Here is a 16,481-nt window from a genome sequence, read left to right on the forward strand (position 1 = left end):
AGCTTGATGAATTGACAGAAGTAGGCTTCAGAAGGTGGGTAATAACAAAGTCCTCTGAGCTAAAGGAGCATATTCTAACCCAATTCAAGGATGCTAAGAACCTTGAAAAAAGGTTAGAAGAATTGCTAACTAGGATAACCAGTTTAGAGAATAACATAAATGACCTGATGGAGCTGAAAAACACAGCACAAGAACTTCACGAAGCATACACAAGGATCAACAGCCAAATCAATCAAGCAGAAGAAAGGATATCAAAGATTGAAGATCAACTTAATGAAATAAAGCATGAGGACAAGATTAGAGAAAAAAGAATGAAAAGAAATGAACAAAGCCTCCAAGAAATAATGCGACTAAGTGAAAAGACCAAACCTACGTTTGATTGGTGTACCTGAAAGTGATGGGGAGAATGGAACCAAGTTAGAAAACACTCTTCAGGACATTATCCAGGAGAACTTCCTCAACCTAGTAAGACAGGCCAACATTCAAATTCAGGAAATACAGAGAACACTACAATGAGACTCCTCGAAAAGACCAACCCCAAGACACATAATGTTAAGGGCATTATGTTAAGGGCAGCCAGAGAGAAAGGCTGGGTTATCAACAAAGGGAAGCCCATCAGACTAGCAGTGAATCTTTCTGCAGAAACCCTACAAGCCAGAAGAGAGTGAGGGCTAATATTCAATATTCTTAAAGAAAAGAATTTTCAACCCTGAATTTCATATCCAGCCAAACTAAGCTTCATAAGTGAAGGAAATATTTTTACAGAGAAGCAAATGCTCTGAGATTTTGTCACCACCAAGCCTGTCTTACAAGAGCTCCTGAAGGAAGCACTAAACATGGAAAGGAAAAACCAGTACCAGCCACTGCAAAAACATGCCAAATTGTAAAGGCCATCAACACTATGAAGAAACTGCATCAACTAATGGGCAAAATAATCAGCTAGCATCATAATGAAAGGATCAAATTCACCTTTAACAGTATTAACCTTAAATGTAAACGGGCTAAATGCCCCAATTAAAAGACATAGACTGGCAAACTGGATAAAGAGTCAAGACCCATCAGTGTGCTGTATTCAGGAGACCCATCTCATGTGCAAAGACACACACAGGCTCAAAATAAAGGGATGGAGGAATATTTACCAAGCAAATGGAAAGAAAAAAGAGCAGGGGTTGCAATCCTAGTCTCTGACAAAATGGACTTTAAATCAACAAAGATTAAAAAAAGACAAAGAAAGGCATTACATAATGTTAAAGGGATCATGCAACAAGAAGAGCTAACTATCATAAATATATATGCACCCAATACGGGAGCACCCAGATTCATAAAGCAAGTTCTTAGAGACTACAAAGAAACTTAGACTCCCACACAATAATAGTGGGAGACTTTAACACCCCACTGTCAAATATTAGATCAATGAGACAGAAAATTAACAACGATATTCAGGACTTGAACTCAGTTCTGAACCAAGCAGAACTAATAGACATCTACAGAACTTTCCACCCCAAATCAACAGAATATACATTCTTCTCAGCACCACATCACACTTATTCTAAAATTGACCACATAGTTGGAAGTAAAATACTCCTCAGCAAATGCAAAAGAACAGAAATCATAACAGTCTCTCAGACCGCAGTGCAATCAAATTAGAACTCAACATTAAGAAACTCACTCAAAACTGCACAACTACATGGTAAGTGAACAACCTGCTCCTGAATGACTATCAGGTAAATAATAAAATTAAGGCAGAAATAAATAAGTTCTTTGAAACCAACGAGAACAAAGACACAACATACCAGAATCACTGGGACCCACCTAAAGTAGTGTTTAGAGGAAAATTTATAGCACTAAATGCCCACAGGAGAAAGCAGGAAAGATCTAAAATTGACACCCTAACCTCACAATTAAAAGAACTAGAGAAGCAAGAGCAAGCAAATTCAAAAGCTAGCAGAAGACAAGAAATAACAAAGATCAGAGCAGAACTGAAGGAGATAGAGACATGAAAAACCCTTCAAAAAAATCAATGAATCCAGGAGCTGGTTTTTTTTGAAAAGATCAACAAAATAGACCACTAGCCAGATTAATAAAGAAGAAAACAGAGAAGAATCAAATAGACACAATAAAAAATGATAAAGGAGATATCACCACCAATCGCACAGAAATACAAGCTACCATCAGAGAATACTATAAATACCTCTACACAAATAAACTAGAAAATCTAGAAGAAATGGGTAAATTCCTGGACACATACACCCTCCAAAGACTAAACCAGGAAGAAGTTGAATCCCTGAGTAGACCAATAACAAGTTCCAAAATTGAGGTAGTAATTAATAGCCTACCAACCAAAAGAAGCCCAGGACCAGGCGGATTCACAACCGAATTCCACCCAGAGGTAGAAACAGGAGCTGGTATTGTTTCTTCTGAAACTATGCCAATCAATAGAAAAAGAGGGACTCCTCCCTAACTCATTTTATGAGGCCAGCATCATCCTGATACCAAAACCTGGCAGAGACACAACAAAAAAAGAAAATTTCAGGCCAATATCCCTGATGAACATCGATGTGAAAATCCATAATAAAATACTGGCAAATCAAATCCAGCAGCACATCAAAAAGCTTGTCCATGGCCAGGCACGGTGGGCTCAAGCCTGTAATCCCAGCACTTTGGGAGGCCGAGACGGGCGGATCACGAGGTCAGGAGATCGAGACCATCCTGGCTAACACGGTGAAACCCCCGTCTCTACTAAAAAAATACAAAAAACTAGTCGGGAGAGGTGGCAGGCACCTGTAGTCCCAGCTACTCAGGAGGCTGAGGCAGGAGAATGGCGTAAACCCGGGAGGCGGAGCTTGCAGTGAGCTGAGATCTGGCCACTGCACTCTAGCCCCAGTGACAGAGCGAGACTCTGTCTGAAAAAAAAAAAAAAGCTTGTCCACCATGATCAAATCAGCTTCCTCCCTGGGATGCAAATCTGATTCAACATATGCAAATCAATAAACATAATCCATCACATAAACAGAACCAATGACAAAAAACACATGATTATCTCAATAGATGCAGAAAAGGCCTTTGATAAAATTCAACACCCCTTCATGCTAAAAACTCTCAATAAACTAGGTATTGATGGAACATACCTCAAAATGATAAGAGCTATTTATGACAAATCCACAGCCAATATCATACTGAATGAGCAAACGCTGGAAGCATTCCTTTGAAAACCGGGAGAAGCCAAGGATGCCCTCTCTCACCACTCCTATTCAACACAGTATTGGAAGTTCTGGCCAGGGTAATCAGGCAAGAGAAGGAAATAAAGGGTATTCAAATAGGAAGAGAGGAAGTCATATTGTCTCTGTTTGCAGATGACGTGATTGTATATTTAGAAAACCCCATCATCTCAGCCCAAAATCTCCTTAAGCTGACAAGCAACTTCAGCAGTCTCAGGATACAAAATCAATGTGCGAAAATCACAAGCATTCTATACACCAATAACAGACAAACAGCCAAATCAAGAGTGAACTCCCATTCAAAATTGCTATAACAGAATAATATATCCATATATCCAACTTACAAGGGATGTGAAGGAGAACTATAAACCACTGCTCAAGGAAATAAGAGAGAACACAAACAAATGAAAAAACAGTTTGTGCTCATGGATACAAAGAATCAATATCGTGAAAATGGCCATACTGCTCAAAGTAATTTATAGATTCAATGCTATCACCAATAAGCTATCATTGACTTTCTTTATGGAATTAGAAAAAAATACTTTAAATTTCATATGGAACCAAAAAAGAACCCATATAGCCAAGGCAATCCTAAGCAAAAAGAACAAAGCTGGAGGCATCATGCTACCTGACTTTAAACTATAATACGAGGCTACAGTAAACAAAACAGCATGGTACTGGTACCAAAACAGAGATATAGACCAATGGAACAGAACAGAGTCCTCAGAAATAATACCACACATCTACAGTCATCTGACCTTTGACAAACCTGAGAGAAACAAGAAATGGGGAAAGGATTCCCTATTTAATAAATGGTGCTGGGAAAATTGGCTAGCCATAAGTAGAAAGCTGAAACTGGATCCTTTCCTTACACCTTATACAAAAATTAACTCAAGATAGATTAAAGAGTTAAAGGTTAAGACCTAAAACCATAAAAACTCTAGAAGAAAACCTAGGCAACACCATTTAGGACATAGGCATGGCCAAAGACTTCATGACTAAAACACCAAAAGCAACGGCAACAAAAGCCAGAATTGACAAATGGGATCTAATTAAACTAAAGAGCTTCTGCACAGCAAAAGGCCTAATATCCATAATCTACAAAGAACTTAAAAAAATTTACAAGAAAAAAACAACCCCATCAAAATGCAGGCAAAGGATATGAACAGACACTTCTAAAAAGAAGACATTTATGTGGCCAGCAAATATAAGAAAAAATGCTCACCATCACTGGTTATTAGATAAATGCAAATCAACACCATAATGAGATACCATGTCACGCCAGTTAGAATGGTGATCACTAAAAAAGTCAAGAAAACTGATGCTGGAGAGGATGTGGAGAAATAGGAATGCTTTTACACTGTTGGTGGGAGTGTAAATTAGTTCAACTATTGTGGAAAACAGTGTGGCGATTACTCAAGGATCTAGAACTAGAAATACCATTTGACCCAGCAATCCCATTACTGGGTATATACCCAAAGAATTATAAATCATTCTACTATAAAGACACATGCACACATATGTTTATTGCAGCACTGTTCACAATAGCAAAGACTTGGAACCAACCCAAGTGCCCATCAATGATAGACTGGATAAAGAAAATGTGGCACATATACACCATGGAACATTATGCAACCATAAAAAAGGATGAGTTCATGTCCTTTTCAGGGACACGGATGAAGCTGGAAACCATCATTCTCAGCAAATTAACACCAGAACAGAAAACCAAACACCACATGTTCTTACTCATAAGTGGGAGTTGAACAATGGCAACACATGGACACAGGGAGGGGAACATCACACACTGGGGCCTGTCGGGGGCAGGGGGTTAGGGGAGGGATAAAATTAGGAGAAATACCTAATGTAGATGATGGGTTGATGGGTACAGCAAACCACCATGGCATGTGTATACCCATGTAACAAACCTGCACGTTCTGCACATGTATCCTGAAACTTAAAGTATAACAATAAAAAAAAAAATGTCGGCCGGGCGCGGTGGCTCAAGCCTGTAATCCCAGCACTTTGGGAGGCCGAGACGGGTGGATCATGAGGTCAGGAGATCGAGACCATCCTGGCTAACACAGTGAAACCCCATCTCTACTAAAAATATAAAAAACTAGCCGGGCGAGGTGGCGGGCACCTGTAGTCCCAGCTACTCGGGAGGCTGAGGCAGGAGGATGGCGGGAACCTGGGAGGCGGAGCTTGCAGTGAGCTGAGATCGCGCCACTGCACTCCAGCCCAGGCGACAGAGCGAGACTCTGTCTCAAAAAAAAAAAAAAATGTCCTAGTGTAGGCACTGGTTCATAATGGTATATTCATTTCATTTTATCCAAACTTAACTCTCATAGTTTTAAGTAAGGGACATGCTATGCATTTTGAAAAATAACTATCAAAACTGGTGACTGCTTTTCAGAAATGGTAATAAATCTCATAGAGGGGTTTCTGGCCCCAAGGCTAAAACAGTCTTTCAGAAGGAATTGTTTCAAAAGGAAGCCATTCTGTGAAATGAGGCTAAATGATCAGGACCAGCACCTTCATCCTAAAAGAAGTCTAAAATAAAAGGTTGGCAAAGAGGAAACAGAAGGCTGCTGTACAGCTCACCTTTAGCCTTGGGGGATTCATGTAGTGTGGGAAGAAACCCTGAAACAATAAAGAGACTGTCTGTTCACTTGGATCAGGACAGCCTGCCCCTCTCCTTCAGCCCTCTCCTGCCACAGATGAAGTGTGTGTGTGTGTGTGTGTGTGTGTGTGTGTGTGTGTGTGTGTGTGCGTGCGCATGCGCGCACGCATGCACGGAGACGGGGGTGGGGATAAACCTTTATATAATAATAGGTTGAATCACATGAAATTGTCCAAAAGGTCAAATATTGGCAATTTCATATGATTCAACTTAATACAATCAGCAAGCATAAAATAGCCACCCCCCAAATAGTCACAGAAATTAGAAATATAAGCTAAATTGTGAGATATGTAGAACTGCAAACAAAACCAAACCTAAACAATCTTCCCAACAAAGCTTTTGTTATAATTATTTTGTAATATACATTTTTTTTTTTAAACCATGAAATATTATTGTAACCCATCAACTCTGTTTATCCTCTTCAGTGGGGAAATCTGCACATTCAGGTTTGGGGCCTGGGATCAAGGAAAAGGAGCTCCTGAGAGCAACGCTGTGAAGGAAACACCGACATACCTAGATAGCAGCAGTTTACCCCGAAGCTGCAGGTCCGCGGCACAGTCCTCTGAATGGCAATTCCTTTCAAAAACAGTCTGTGAGAGAGACAGGAGAGGAAGGTTAGGGCAGGACTGAGTGGCAAACGAGTACACAGTGGCCAATTTCTTTCTTGCAAATCAGTGGGAATTCTTCCCCTGAGCACCTCAGGGCCTCTACTCCCACCTCCAAGAAGCCAGCTCTCCAGCTTGGGAAGGGGTTCTTCCAAGCTCCAAGGAAGCCTAAGTCAACTGTGGTCTTGATTTCGTGAGTGCATTACTTATTTGATTCATTCCCTAGTCTACTGAAGTGCTTTGCCAAGCAGTTTTTTCAAGAGAGGTGCGTGGTGGTGGATGTCCTTTCGGTCTTTGCTTGTGTGAGACTGTCTTTCAGATGTTCTTAGATGAATGATAATCCAGTTGAGTAAAGAACTCTCAGATTATAGTTTGGTCATTTCCCCCTATTTTCTCTGTCTTGGGGAGGCAGGAAATTTACATTTGAAATCGGTTCTGCCTGAGGAATGGGACTTTTTGAATTTGAATTTTCAGTATTAACAAGAAAAGTCAAAGGCAATTAGGCTATCAGGCTGAGGGAATCACAACAGAGTCGGGGAGATTCTTTCCAGTTTCTTGGTGGGGCAGCCAGCAGTTAACAGGGACACAGTGCCTTTTCTCTAACCAAGACTGGGCCTCAACAGCCAAAGCCCCACCCAGTGCTGGGGCCAAGGCTTGGCGTGCCAAAACCCAAATATTTCCAGAGAGCTTGCTGGCTGTGCCTGGTCCTGGGCCTATCTGTGGAGATTTGCCAGGAGATCAGCAGCAGTGTCTGGAGGTGGGTTAGGGCTTTCTTCTATGGTCCATGGAGGGCTTGTTAATCTTCCCCTCGATTGGTCTCAACCTCTCTGATATTTCAGATCTATGGACAGTAGCTTCCCTAAGCTCCAGATGACAGAGACTCTTCACTACTGTTCAGTGGCTTTGCTCATTTCAGTGGAATTTGGAGAGAAGAGCCTGTTGACAACTTTTAGTTGTAATTTCCTCATTATTAAACTTCTTCCTTGTCACTGCTCATGTTTGTGAGTTTTTTCCCCAAAATGTAGTTCCAGGTTATTTCTTCCCTGCCTACAGAATAAGTCCAGGCAGCACCTCAGAGTGCCAGCGTGGGCTCCAGCAAACATGCTGGCCAACGAACAGTCTAGACTCGACCAGACAAGAGTAATTTCGCCTATGGAAATTCATATTCCCCTGCCACATTGCCAAAAGAAAAAAGTGTCCCAGCCAACACTCCCTTCCTTGATTATCAGGGAAAATATCATGGAAGTCTTGGACAAAAAGAGGAAATTCCCATGTTCTTTTGGACACTACTGGGGTCAAGGAGAGAGCCAAATTTCCAGGAGATTTCAATATATTTGTGCTTTCTTTTTTTTCTTTTTTTTTTTTTTTTTTTAAGATGCAGTCTCACTCTGTTACCCAGGCTGGAGTGTAATGGGGCAATCTCGGCTCACTGCAACCTCTGCCTCCCGGGTTCAAGCGACTCCTCTGCCTCAGCCTCCCAAGTAGCTGGGACCACAGGCACACGCCACCATGCCTGGCTAATTTTTTTTTTTGTATTTTTAGTAGAGACGGAGTTTCACCATATTGACCAGACTGGTCTCAAACTCCTGACCTTGTGATCCGCCTGCCTCGGCCTCCCAAAGTGTTGGGATTACAGGCGTGAGCCACCACACCCGGCCAATTTGTGCTTTCTTTGCCATCTCAACTAAGAAGAAAACAGGAGGAAGTGGGTGTAAGGATGGCATGAACGTCTTAGGCAAGATGAAAAGTGGGCTTTATGAGCTTTGAGGACAGAGGGAAGGTGACAAAGAAAGCTTCCCCACCCAGCTAGTGAAACTTCAGCTTAGAAGTCCCCAGCTGACATGGCCCCTACAGAAGCCTTGCACAAACTTTGTTTTCATAATTTCACCTTTTTTTCCCTTCAAGACCCACCCTCTACTGTATAAGCCTCAGGTCTCACAAAACTCGGATCGGCCCCTAGGGTACTGTCCCCTCATCACACATGCCTTTCCTGTCTCACAGGCAAGACAGTCTGACTTTGTGAGGCATGGAGGGGTGAAGGGGTGGAGATGCAGGTGGAAGAGGTGAGAACGGAAGAACAGGATGTGACCTAAATCCATCTGGTGACATGCAGGCTGCCAGATCTGGCATGTGCCCTCCTCACCTCTGTCACCCTGGCTTTCTCATGCCAGCTATCACTCAGGTTGGCCTTACAACTTCCCACCCAGGGCCTCCCCACAAGCGGATCCCCAGATTCCTCCAGCTGGTTCACCTAGTACATGTCCTCTCACCCTTCAACGAGCAAATCTAGTTCTCTGAGTACCTGTGCAAGTTCAGGCCCATCGTGAGCTCTCACAGTTCCACATACTTTTTCCTTCTACTACTCATCTCAATCATAACTAACCAATTTTACCATTACATGTTCAGTGGTAGTCTCCCCTGCTAAAATGATGTCCCAAGAGGATTGTGGGGGCACTGTATTGGTCTTGCTTGCCTCTGTGCCCGCCCTCAGGGTCTGGCATGTAATTGCTGCTTTATCAACACCGAAAGACCACACATTGCCCTGAGAGACAGAGTGACCACTCAAATGGGGAGCCAAATGGTGGACGCCCCAGCTTAGAGCCAATACTAGCACGTTGTTCATCAAGACCAAAGCTCCAGCCCCCTAACCAAAGTACTGTCCCTTAGCCATGTGAGATGCAAAGACTTCGCATGAGGAATTGGTTGCTTTGTAAAGACTCTTTTTCCTTGTCCTAACTCTTTCCTTGAACTCTGCTATTTCCCGTCCCTGAAACTGGCTTCTTTAGCTGTCTAGTCCTCCAATGCTGCTGAATTTCCATCCAACAAAGGCAAGCCCTGAGTTTGACATATATACACACAGTGTGTGTGTATATGCACACATACAAATGTACACACATATCCCTACAGCTTATACGAGTGCTTGTACTGATCAGATAAAATTAAGCACAATCGGCCAGGCGCGGTGGCTCAAGCCTGTAATCCCAGCACTTTGGGAGGCTGAGACGGGCAGATCACAAGGTCAGGAGATCGAGACCATCCTGGCTAACACGGTGAAACCCCGTCTTTACTAAAAAACTAGCCAGGCGAGGTGGCGGGCGCCTGAAGTCCCAGCTGCTCGGGAGGCTGAGGCAGGAGAATGGCGTAAACCCGGGAGGCAGAGCTTGCAGTGAGCTGAGATCCGGCCACTGCACTCCAGCCTGGGCGACAGAGCGAGACTCCGTCTCAAAAAAAAAAAAAAAAAAAAAAATTAAGCACAATCATGGAAAGATAAAATACTAGTTAAGAAATAAGGAAATTGAAAGTTTAATCCTATTTTAACTGTGTTACATTAAGAAAATTGACTTTTCTTCCTTCCATGACTCAGTTTCCTCATTTATAAAATGAAAATAATAGCACTAGTGACTGTCCTATAAATCCAGATTAGCATATAGCCAGGGGTAGGAGCTTGCAGTGATAGTGATTTTGTCTTAGGCACTGTGCATCACTATTTACACTGGCAAATGTGAGCAACAACAGTGTGCCTGAGTGAACACCATGAAGCTTAATTAGTGGATGGTGGGGCTGGGTGTGGATGGCGGGGCCAGGCGTGGTGGCTCACACCTGTAATCCCAGCACTTTGGGAGGCTGAGGCGAGTGATCACCTGGGGTCAGGAGTCTGACCATTATTGAGAGGGGGGTACTGAAATCTCCTGTTATTATAGTGCTATCAATTTCTCCTTTCAGATCTGTCAATGTTGTATATACTTAGGTGCTCTGCTGCTGGGTGCATTTATAATTGTTATGTCTTCCTGTTGAATTGACCCTTCTGTCATTAAGAAATGACCTTCTTTGTCTCTAGAGACAGTTTTTGAATTAAAGTCTATTTTGTTGATAGAAGTATTAACCACTCTTGCTCTCTTTTGGTTGGCATTTGCATGGACTACCTTTTTCCATCTCTCTGTGTGACCTTGAATCTAAAAGTGAGCTTCTTGTAGACAGCACATAGTTTGATCCTGTTTTTTTTTTTAATATATATATATATATATATATATATATATATAATCTATTCAGTCATGCTGTATCTTTTTATTGGGAAGGTTAGTCTATTTACATTTAAAGTAAATATAGAGACAGATTTACTATTGCCATTTTGGTAACTGTTTTCTTATGTGTCTTGTTCTTTTGTCCCTCTTTTTCTCCCTTGCTGTTTTCTTTTGTTTCTTTTTCTTGTATTGATAGGTTTTGATTCCTTTCTTTTTTAAATATAACTTCTATAGGTATTTTGGTGGTTACCAGGAGCTTACATAAAATAACTTGTAACTGTCATTATAAGTTCACAATGTAACTTTACTTGCATAAAAGAACTCTGGTTTTCCCTCTGCTCCCCACATGTTATATGCTATTAATGCCTCAATTTATATCTATTTATATTATGTACCCATTAACATAATTTAGTTAATACTTATAATGGTTTTTAAAATACTTTTGTCTCTTAACTTTCTTCATAGACATAAAAGCTATCTACTCATCACCTTTACAGTAATATAGCGTTCTGATTTTGTCCATATACTTACCTTTACCAATAAGTTTCCTTCTTTATTATGCTCTCTTGTTGCTATTTAGTATCCTTTCATTTCAACTTGAGAAGCACAGGTTTACTGGGTATATTATTGTTGGCTAGCAGGGTTTTTAAATTTTATTTTATTAATTTATTAGAGACAGGGTCTCACTCGGTCACCCAGGCTGGAGTGCAGTGGCATCATCTCGGCTCACTGCAGCCTCTACCTCCTGGGCTCAAGTGATCCTAACACCTCAGCCTTCCAAGTAGCTGGGACTACAGTCACATGCCATCATGCCCGGCTAATTTTCTGTTTATTTTTTTGTAAAGACAAGGTCTCATTATGTTGCCCAGGCTGGTCTCAAACTTCTAGGCTCAAGTGATCCTCCTGCCTCAGCCTCCCAAAGTGTTGGGATTACAGGTATGAGGCACTGTTTCTGTCACCCCACTCTCTTCTGACCTGCAAGGTTTCTGCTGAAAAATCCACATCACTAATCATCAGGGAAATTCAAATCGAAGTCACAATGAAATATCACCTCACAACAGTTAGGATGGCTATTATAAAAAAGAAGAGATAAAAAGTGTTAGTGAGGGTATGGAGAAAAGGGAACCCTTATACATTGTTGGGAGGAATGTAAATTAGTACAGTCATTATGAAAAAAGTATGGAGGTTCCTCAAAAAAATTAAAAATAAAACTACTATATGACCTAGCAATTCCTCTTCTGGGTATATACTCGAAGATAATGAAATCAGTACCTTATAGAAATATCTGCATTCCCGTGTTCATTGCAGCATTATTCACAATAGCTAAGACATGGAATCAACCTAAGTGTTTGTCAACAGGTGAATGAAGAAATTGTGGTGTGTATATATGTATATATACTATACACACATAAACACATACACACACACACACACACACACACACACAAGGAATATTAGCCTTTAAAAAGGAGATCCTGCCATTTTTGATAACATGGATTAACCTGGAAGACATTATGCTAAGTGAAATAAGCCAGACAAAGAAAGAAAAATATTGTATGATCTCACTTATGGTGGAATCTAAACAAGTTAAATACACAGAACCTGAAAGTGAAACTCTGGTAGTTACCAGTGGTTGGGGAGGGGATAGGGAGTGGGGAATGGGGAGATGTTGGTCAAAGGTACAAAGTTGTGGTTAGGTAGAATGAAAAAATTTAGAGATTGAATGTATAGCGTGATGACTATGTTAACAATATTGTATTATATACTGGAAATTTGACAATAAAGTAGATTCCAAGTGCTCTTACTGTCAAAAAAAAAAAAAAAAAAAAAAAAAAAAACTATGTTAGGCAATGGATATGCTCATTTGCTTGACTATAGTAACCATTTCACTATGTAAATGTATATCAAAACATCATTTTATACACCTTATATACATTAAAAAAAATAAAATTCATGAACAAAATAAATGCTGTTAAGTTACTAAATTTCAGAGTTTGTTATGCAGCAATAGAATACCAGAATACTCAGCCAACCTAATGACCTTCCCTAACTTGGGCAATGCTATGAACAAAAATGGGCCGCACAATCCCTGGCAAAGTCTTGGCTTAGGTAAGATCCTCCATAGGCCAGGAATGCAATTGTTTAATAGGTAAAAAAGCAATAAACCATGGAATCAAGAGACCTGTGTCATGCACTGGGGAGCCTGATGTTGAAACTCAGTTCCTGTGTTCTAGACCTGGATTAGTCTCTTTGGGCAAATGGCCAATTTGTTTTCTAAGGAACTGAAAGGCATCTCTCTGGAACAGAAGGGTAGACAGACTAAAGTCTTGGAATACTAGATGACAACACAGTTTCAAAAACCAAGTAGAAATGACTTCTCCTTTGCACAAAGTACAAAAAGTACAGGTTCTCCATGAAGCCAATGGCCCAAACTCCTGATTTTCCTCTGAAGGAACAATCCCAATAGCTCCAACTTGGGCCTTTAAGAAAAGTCCTCAGCCTGATTTTATCCACATTCCCCCAAGTCCTCTGGCAAACACAAGTTTGGCTGCTTGAATCAGACAAATCGGAACCCAGCTTGGAAGCAGTCTCTTCCACCTCCCTCCAGACTCCACCTGCTAGCTGGCCAAAGCCCTGTCTAGTTATTTCCCTGGCAGAAGTCTTTCCAACAAATGTAAACAGATGTAAGAAGCCATCATCTCTTATTCCTCCCTGGTTAAAGGAGGTTCAAACCTTTCTCTCGGGAGACAATTGTTTCCTGTCTCAGGCTTCAGAGAGCTGAGGACTGGACATCCAGTGGCCTCCTCAGCCTCATGGACTCGATTTCTCTGCTGGTTCCTTCCTCACCTTGGTCTTCATCTCAGGTTTCCCTGGGGAAAAAAATATTTTTCCCCAGTTGTCTTTGAAAATATTTTCTCCAGCTTCTCACTAAATCCTTACTCTACTTCTTTTAGAACAGGACTGGCAACTTTTTCTGAAAAGGGTGAGACAGTATATGTTTTGGGCTTGTAGGCTATACGGTCTCAGTCACACTACTCAACTTTGCTGTTGTAGAGCAAAAGCAGCCATACATAATACGTAAGGGAATGGGCATAGATGTGTTCCAATAAAACTTTATTTACAAAAACAGGCAGTGGTGGATTTGGCCTATGGACTGTTTGTTGAATCCTGTTCTAGAATATTTGGCTATGTTTCTTCATTTCCTTCAAGCCAGGAAAAAAAAATTCAATGAATCCAGATCAAGTTGCATTTTCCTCTGAGTCAGAGTAAGGAGGCTGGGGCTGGCTGTGCTTCTCTTACAGTGCCATGGTCACCAAGGCCAGGGCAGCTTTGGGGACATGTGATTCAGAAATGGCAGCTCAGTGTCTGCTGCTGGCTGAGGTGACTTCACAGAGGATGTCATCCAGGTGCTAAGGCCTTGGGAGGGGTAGCTCATTTCTCCCACCCAAATCTGTACCAGAAAATCTTCCCTTCTGATCTAATAGGAAATAGGATCCTTAGCCTAGTCCAGCTATCTTGTTCAGAGGAGGATCAGTTTCTTGGACTTGGTGATATTTGCTTTAAAAAAAATACAATTATTGACATGGATTCAACACTGTTTATAGGGTTGATATGGCAACCAAATCCCATGCTGAAGCCTGAAAATACGAGAACAATTGGACTGAATAATCCCACACCAAGGAGAGGAAACAAGAAAGCTATTTTTAAGCTGATTTGATCGATGTTGTTTTTTTTTTTTTTTTTTTTTTTTTTTGAGATGAGTCTCATTCTGTTGCCCAAGCTGGAGTGCGGTGGCATGATCTTGGCTCACTGCAACCTCCACCTCCCAGGTTCAAGCCTCGTGCCTCAGCCTCCTGAGTAGCTAGGATTACAGGCACGTACCACCACACCTAGCTAATTTTTGTGTTTTTAGTAGAGATGGGGTTTCCCCATGATGGTCAGGCTGGTCTCAAATTCCTGACCTCAAGTGATCTGCCTGCCTCAGCCTCCCAAAGTGCTGGGATTACATGTGTGAGCCACCGCGCCCAGCCTGGCAATCTATTTCTTGATATGCAGTATGACTTAGCAGAAGGTCTCTACCCCTATGGTGAAGCATCCTGCCTGGATGACAGGAGTGACATTTCCGAACTGGTGTTCCTTCCATAGCCCCACATAAGTTTCCAGAGCCACGTAATTCATGCTTATAACCCCCAGCATCTAGCACAGTATTTAAACTTTTTTGTATTCATATAAATGCCATGACCTGAGAGTAAGAGGTTTCTCCCTCCCAATTCTGTTTCAATGGGCTGTTTTCCCAGAATCCAAAACTGCCCTTCATGTGGCATGTTATAAGAGTGGAGGAATTTCAGCTCCATTCAGCCCTGTGCCTAAATGAAGGAAGGTAAAGGCTCATTGCCTCTTAAAATCAAGGCATACACTGTTGCTTTATAAAAAAATTCATCAAGAATCAATGAAAGGCAAATCATTCATGAAATTAAAGCTGAAGAATTCCTTCTATCTCAGGGTCTGTACAAATTGTCCAGATTTTGAAACCATGGAAGGATAAAAAAAAACCCTCTTGGTTTCCCTTTAAATACAAACCCAGCACCTATTTTGCTTTATGGTCCTGTGGAAAAACTAGAAATGACAAGCCCTGCTGTCTTGGGTGTCTTTTACTCCATGGCTCTGCAGTTTGCAGAATTATCCCCTTTGCCTAAAGGCAACATTTTTAAAAACATGGTATATATTCATGGGATACAAGTGCAGTTTTGTCACACTGATAAATTCTGTCATGGCAAAGTCAGGGCCTTTGGTGCATCCATCACTGGGCCAATGCACACTGCACCCAAAAAGCAATCTCCCATCATCCACCTGGCTCCATTGTCCATCATTCCACAATCTGCTTCCATGTGGACACATTATTTGGCTCCCACTTATAAACGAGAACATGTGGTATTTGTCTTTCTGTGTCTGAGTTGTTTCACTTAAGATAATGGACTCCGGTTCCATCCATCTAAAGGCATAATTTAGGTGATCCAGTTCAACCCCTGTGGTAACTGAACAGGGCTGACTGCTTGGTGAGGCCCTGGCCTCATGGGACTCCCAGCCCAATGCTCTTCTGGATCTGCCTGGGACTAGGTGGCCTTTTATGGGACACATTTCATGTTTCTCTATAATCACAACTTTTCATTTCAGCTCCAAACTCTCTTCTAGGGACTTTTGCAACCCAAGACTGGAAATTATCCTCTTTTTCACCCTGGAATTATTTCTTTTTCTTTATGTTTTTATACTTTTAAGTTCTAGGGTATATGTGCACAACGTGCAGGTTTGTTACATATGTATACTTGTGCCATGTTGGTGTGCTGCACCCATTAACTCATCAGCACCCATCAACTCATCATTTACATCAGGTATAACTCCTAATGCCATCTCTCCTCCCTCCCCCCTCCCCATAATAGGCCCCGGTGTGTGATGTTCCCCTTCCTGAGTCCAAGTGATGTCATTGTTCAATTCCCACCTATGAGTTCACCCTGGAATTATTTCTGTTCTATGTTTCATTTTTCTTTTTTTAGTTGCTGTTAATTAATCAGAAGAGGCAGAAAACAGCCAGGAAGTTCAAATAAAGGAGCTGGTGCTGTCAGAGAAAAGAAAAAAGGATGCCAGCCACGTTTCTAAAAGCTGCTAAACCAGACATGGGCAGGCAACTGGGATTGAGAAAAAAAAAATGCCTTAAAGCCAGAGAAGATCCCAGCAAGACTTCTCCCTATCTACTGCAAGAACATCCGCTAAATAAGGCTCCAGGTGTAAGTGCACACAGCAAGGGCCTTGTACGTGATTTCCTAAATTATCTCAGAAGATAAGAAAAGAGAGGTTAACGTTTCCTCCCCAGCCAGACACTGTCCACTGGATGTGTTTAAACACCCCTCACCCCACACATGCTTTTGCACAAGGTTTTCAATAGGACAGGCTAATACAG

General features: G+C 41.6%; 1 protein-coding gene across 1 annotated transcript in view; it reads right to left on the reverse strand.

Annotated features, from left to right (window-relative positions):
- The window catches only part of ITGA9 (integrin subunit alpha 9), a 415,573-nt gene that overhangs the window by 183,960 nt on the left and 215,132 nt on the right, over positions 1-16,481 (reverse strand). Inside the window, exon 17 of the mRNA XM_030930740.1 lies at positions 6,412-6,488. Coding sequence (XP_030786600.1) covers positions 6,412-6,488 — 77 coding nt within the window. The remainder of the gene's footprint in view (positions 1-6,411; positions 6,489-16,481) is intronic.

The sequence above is a fragment of the Rhinopithecus roxellana genome, chromosome 1 (assembly GCF_007565055.1).
Source record: "Rhinopithecus roxellana isolate Shanxi Qingling chromosome 1, ASM756505v1, whole genome shotgun sequence".
NCBI classification, from domain to species: domain Eukaryota; kingdom Metazoa; phylum Chordata; class Mammalia; order Primates; family Cercopithecidae; genus Rhinopithecus; species Rhinopithecus roxellana.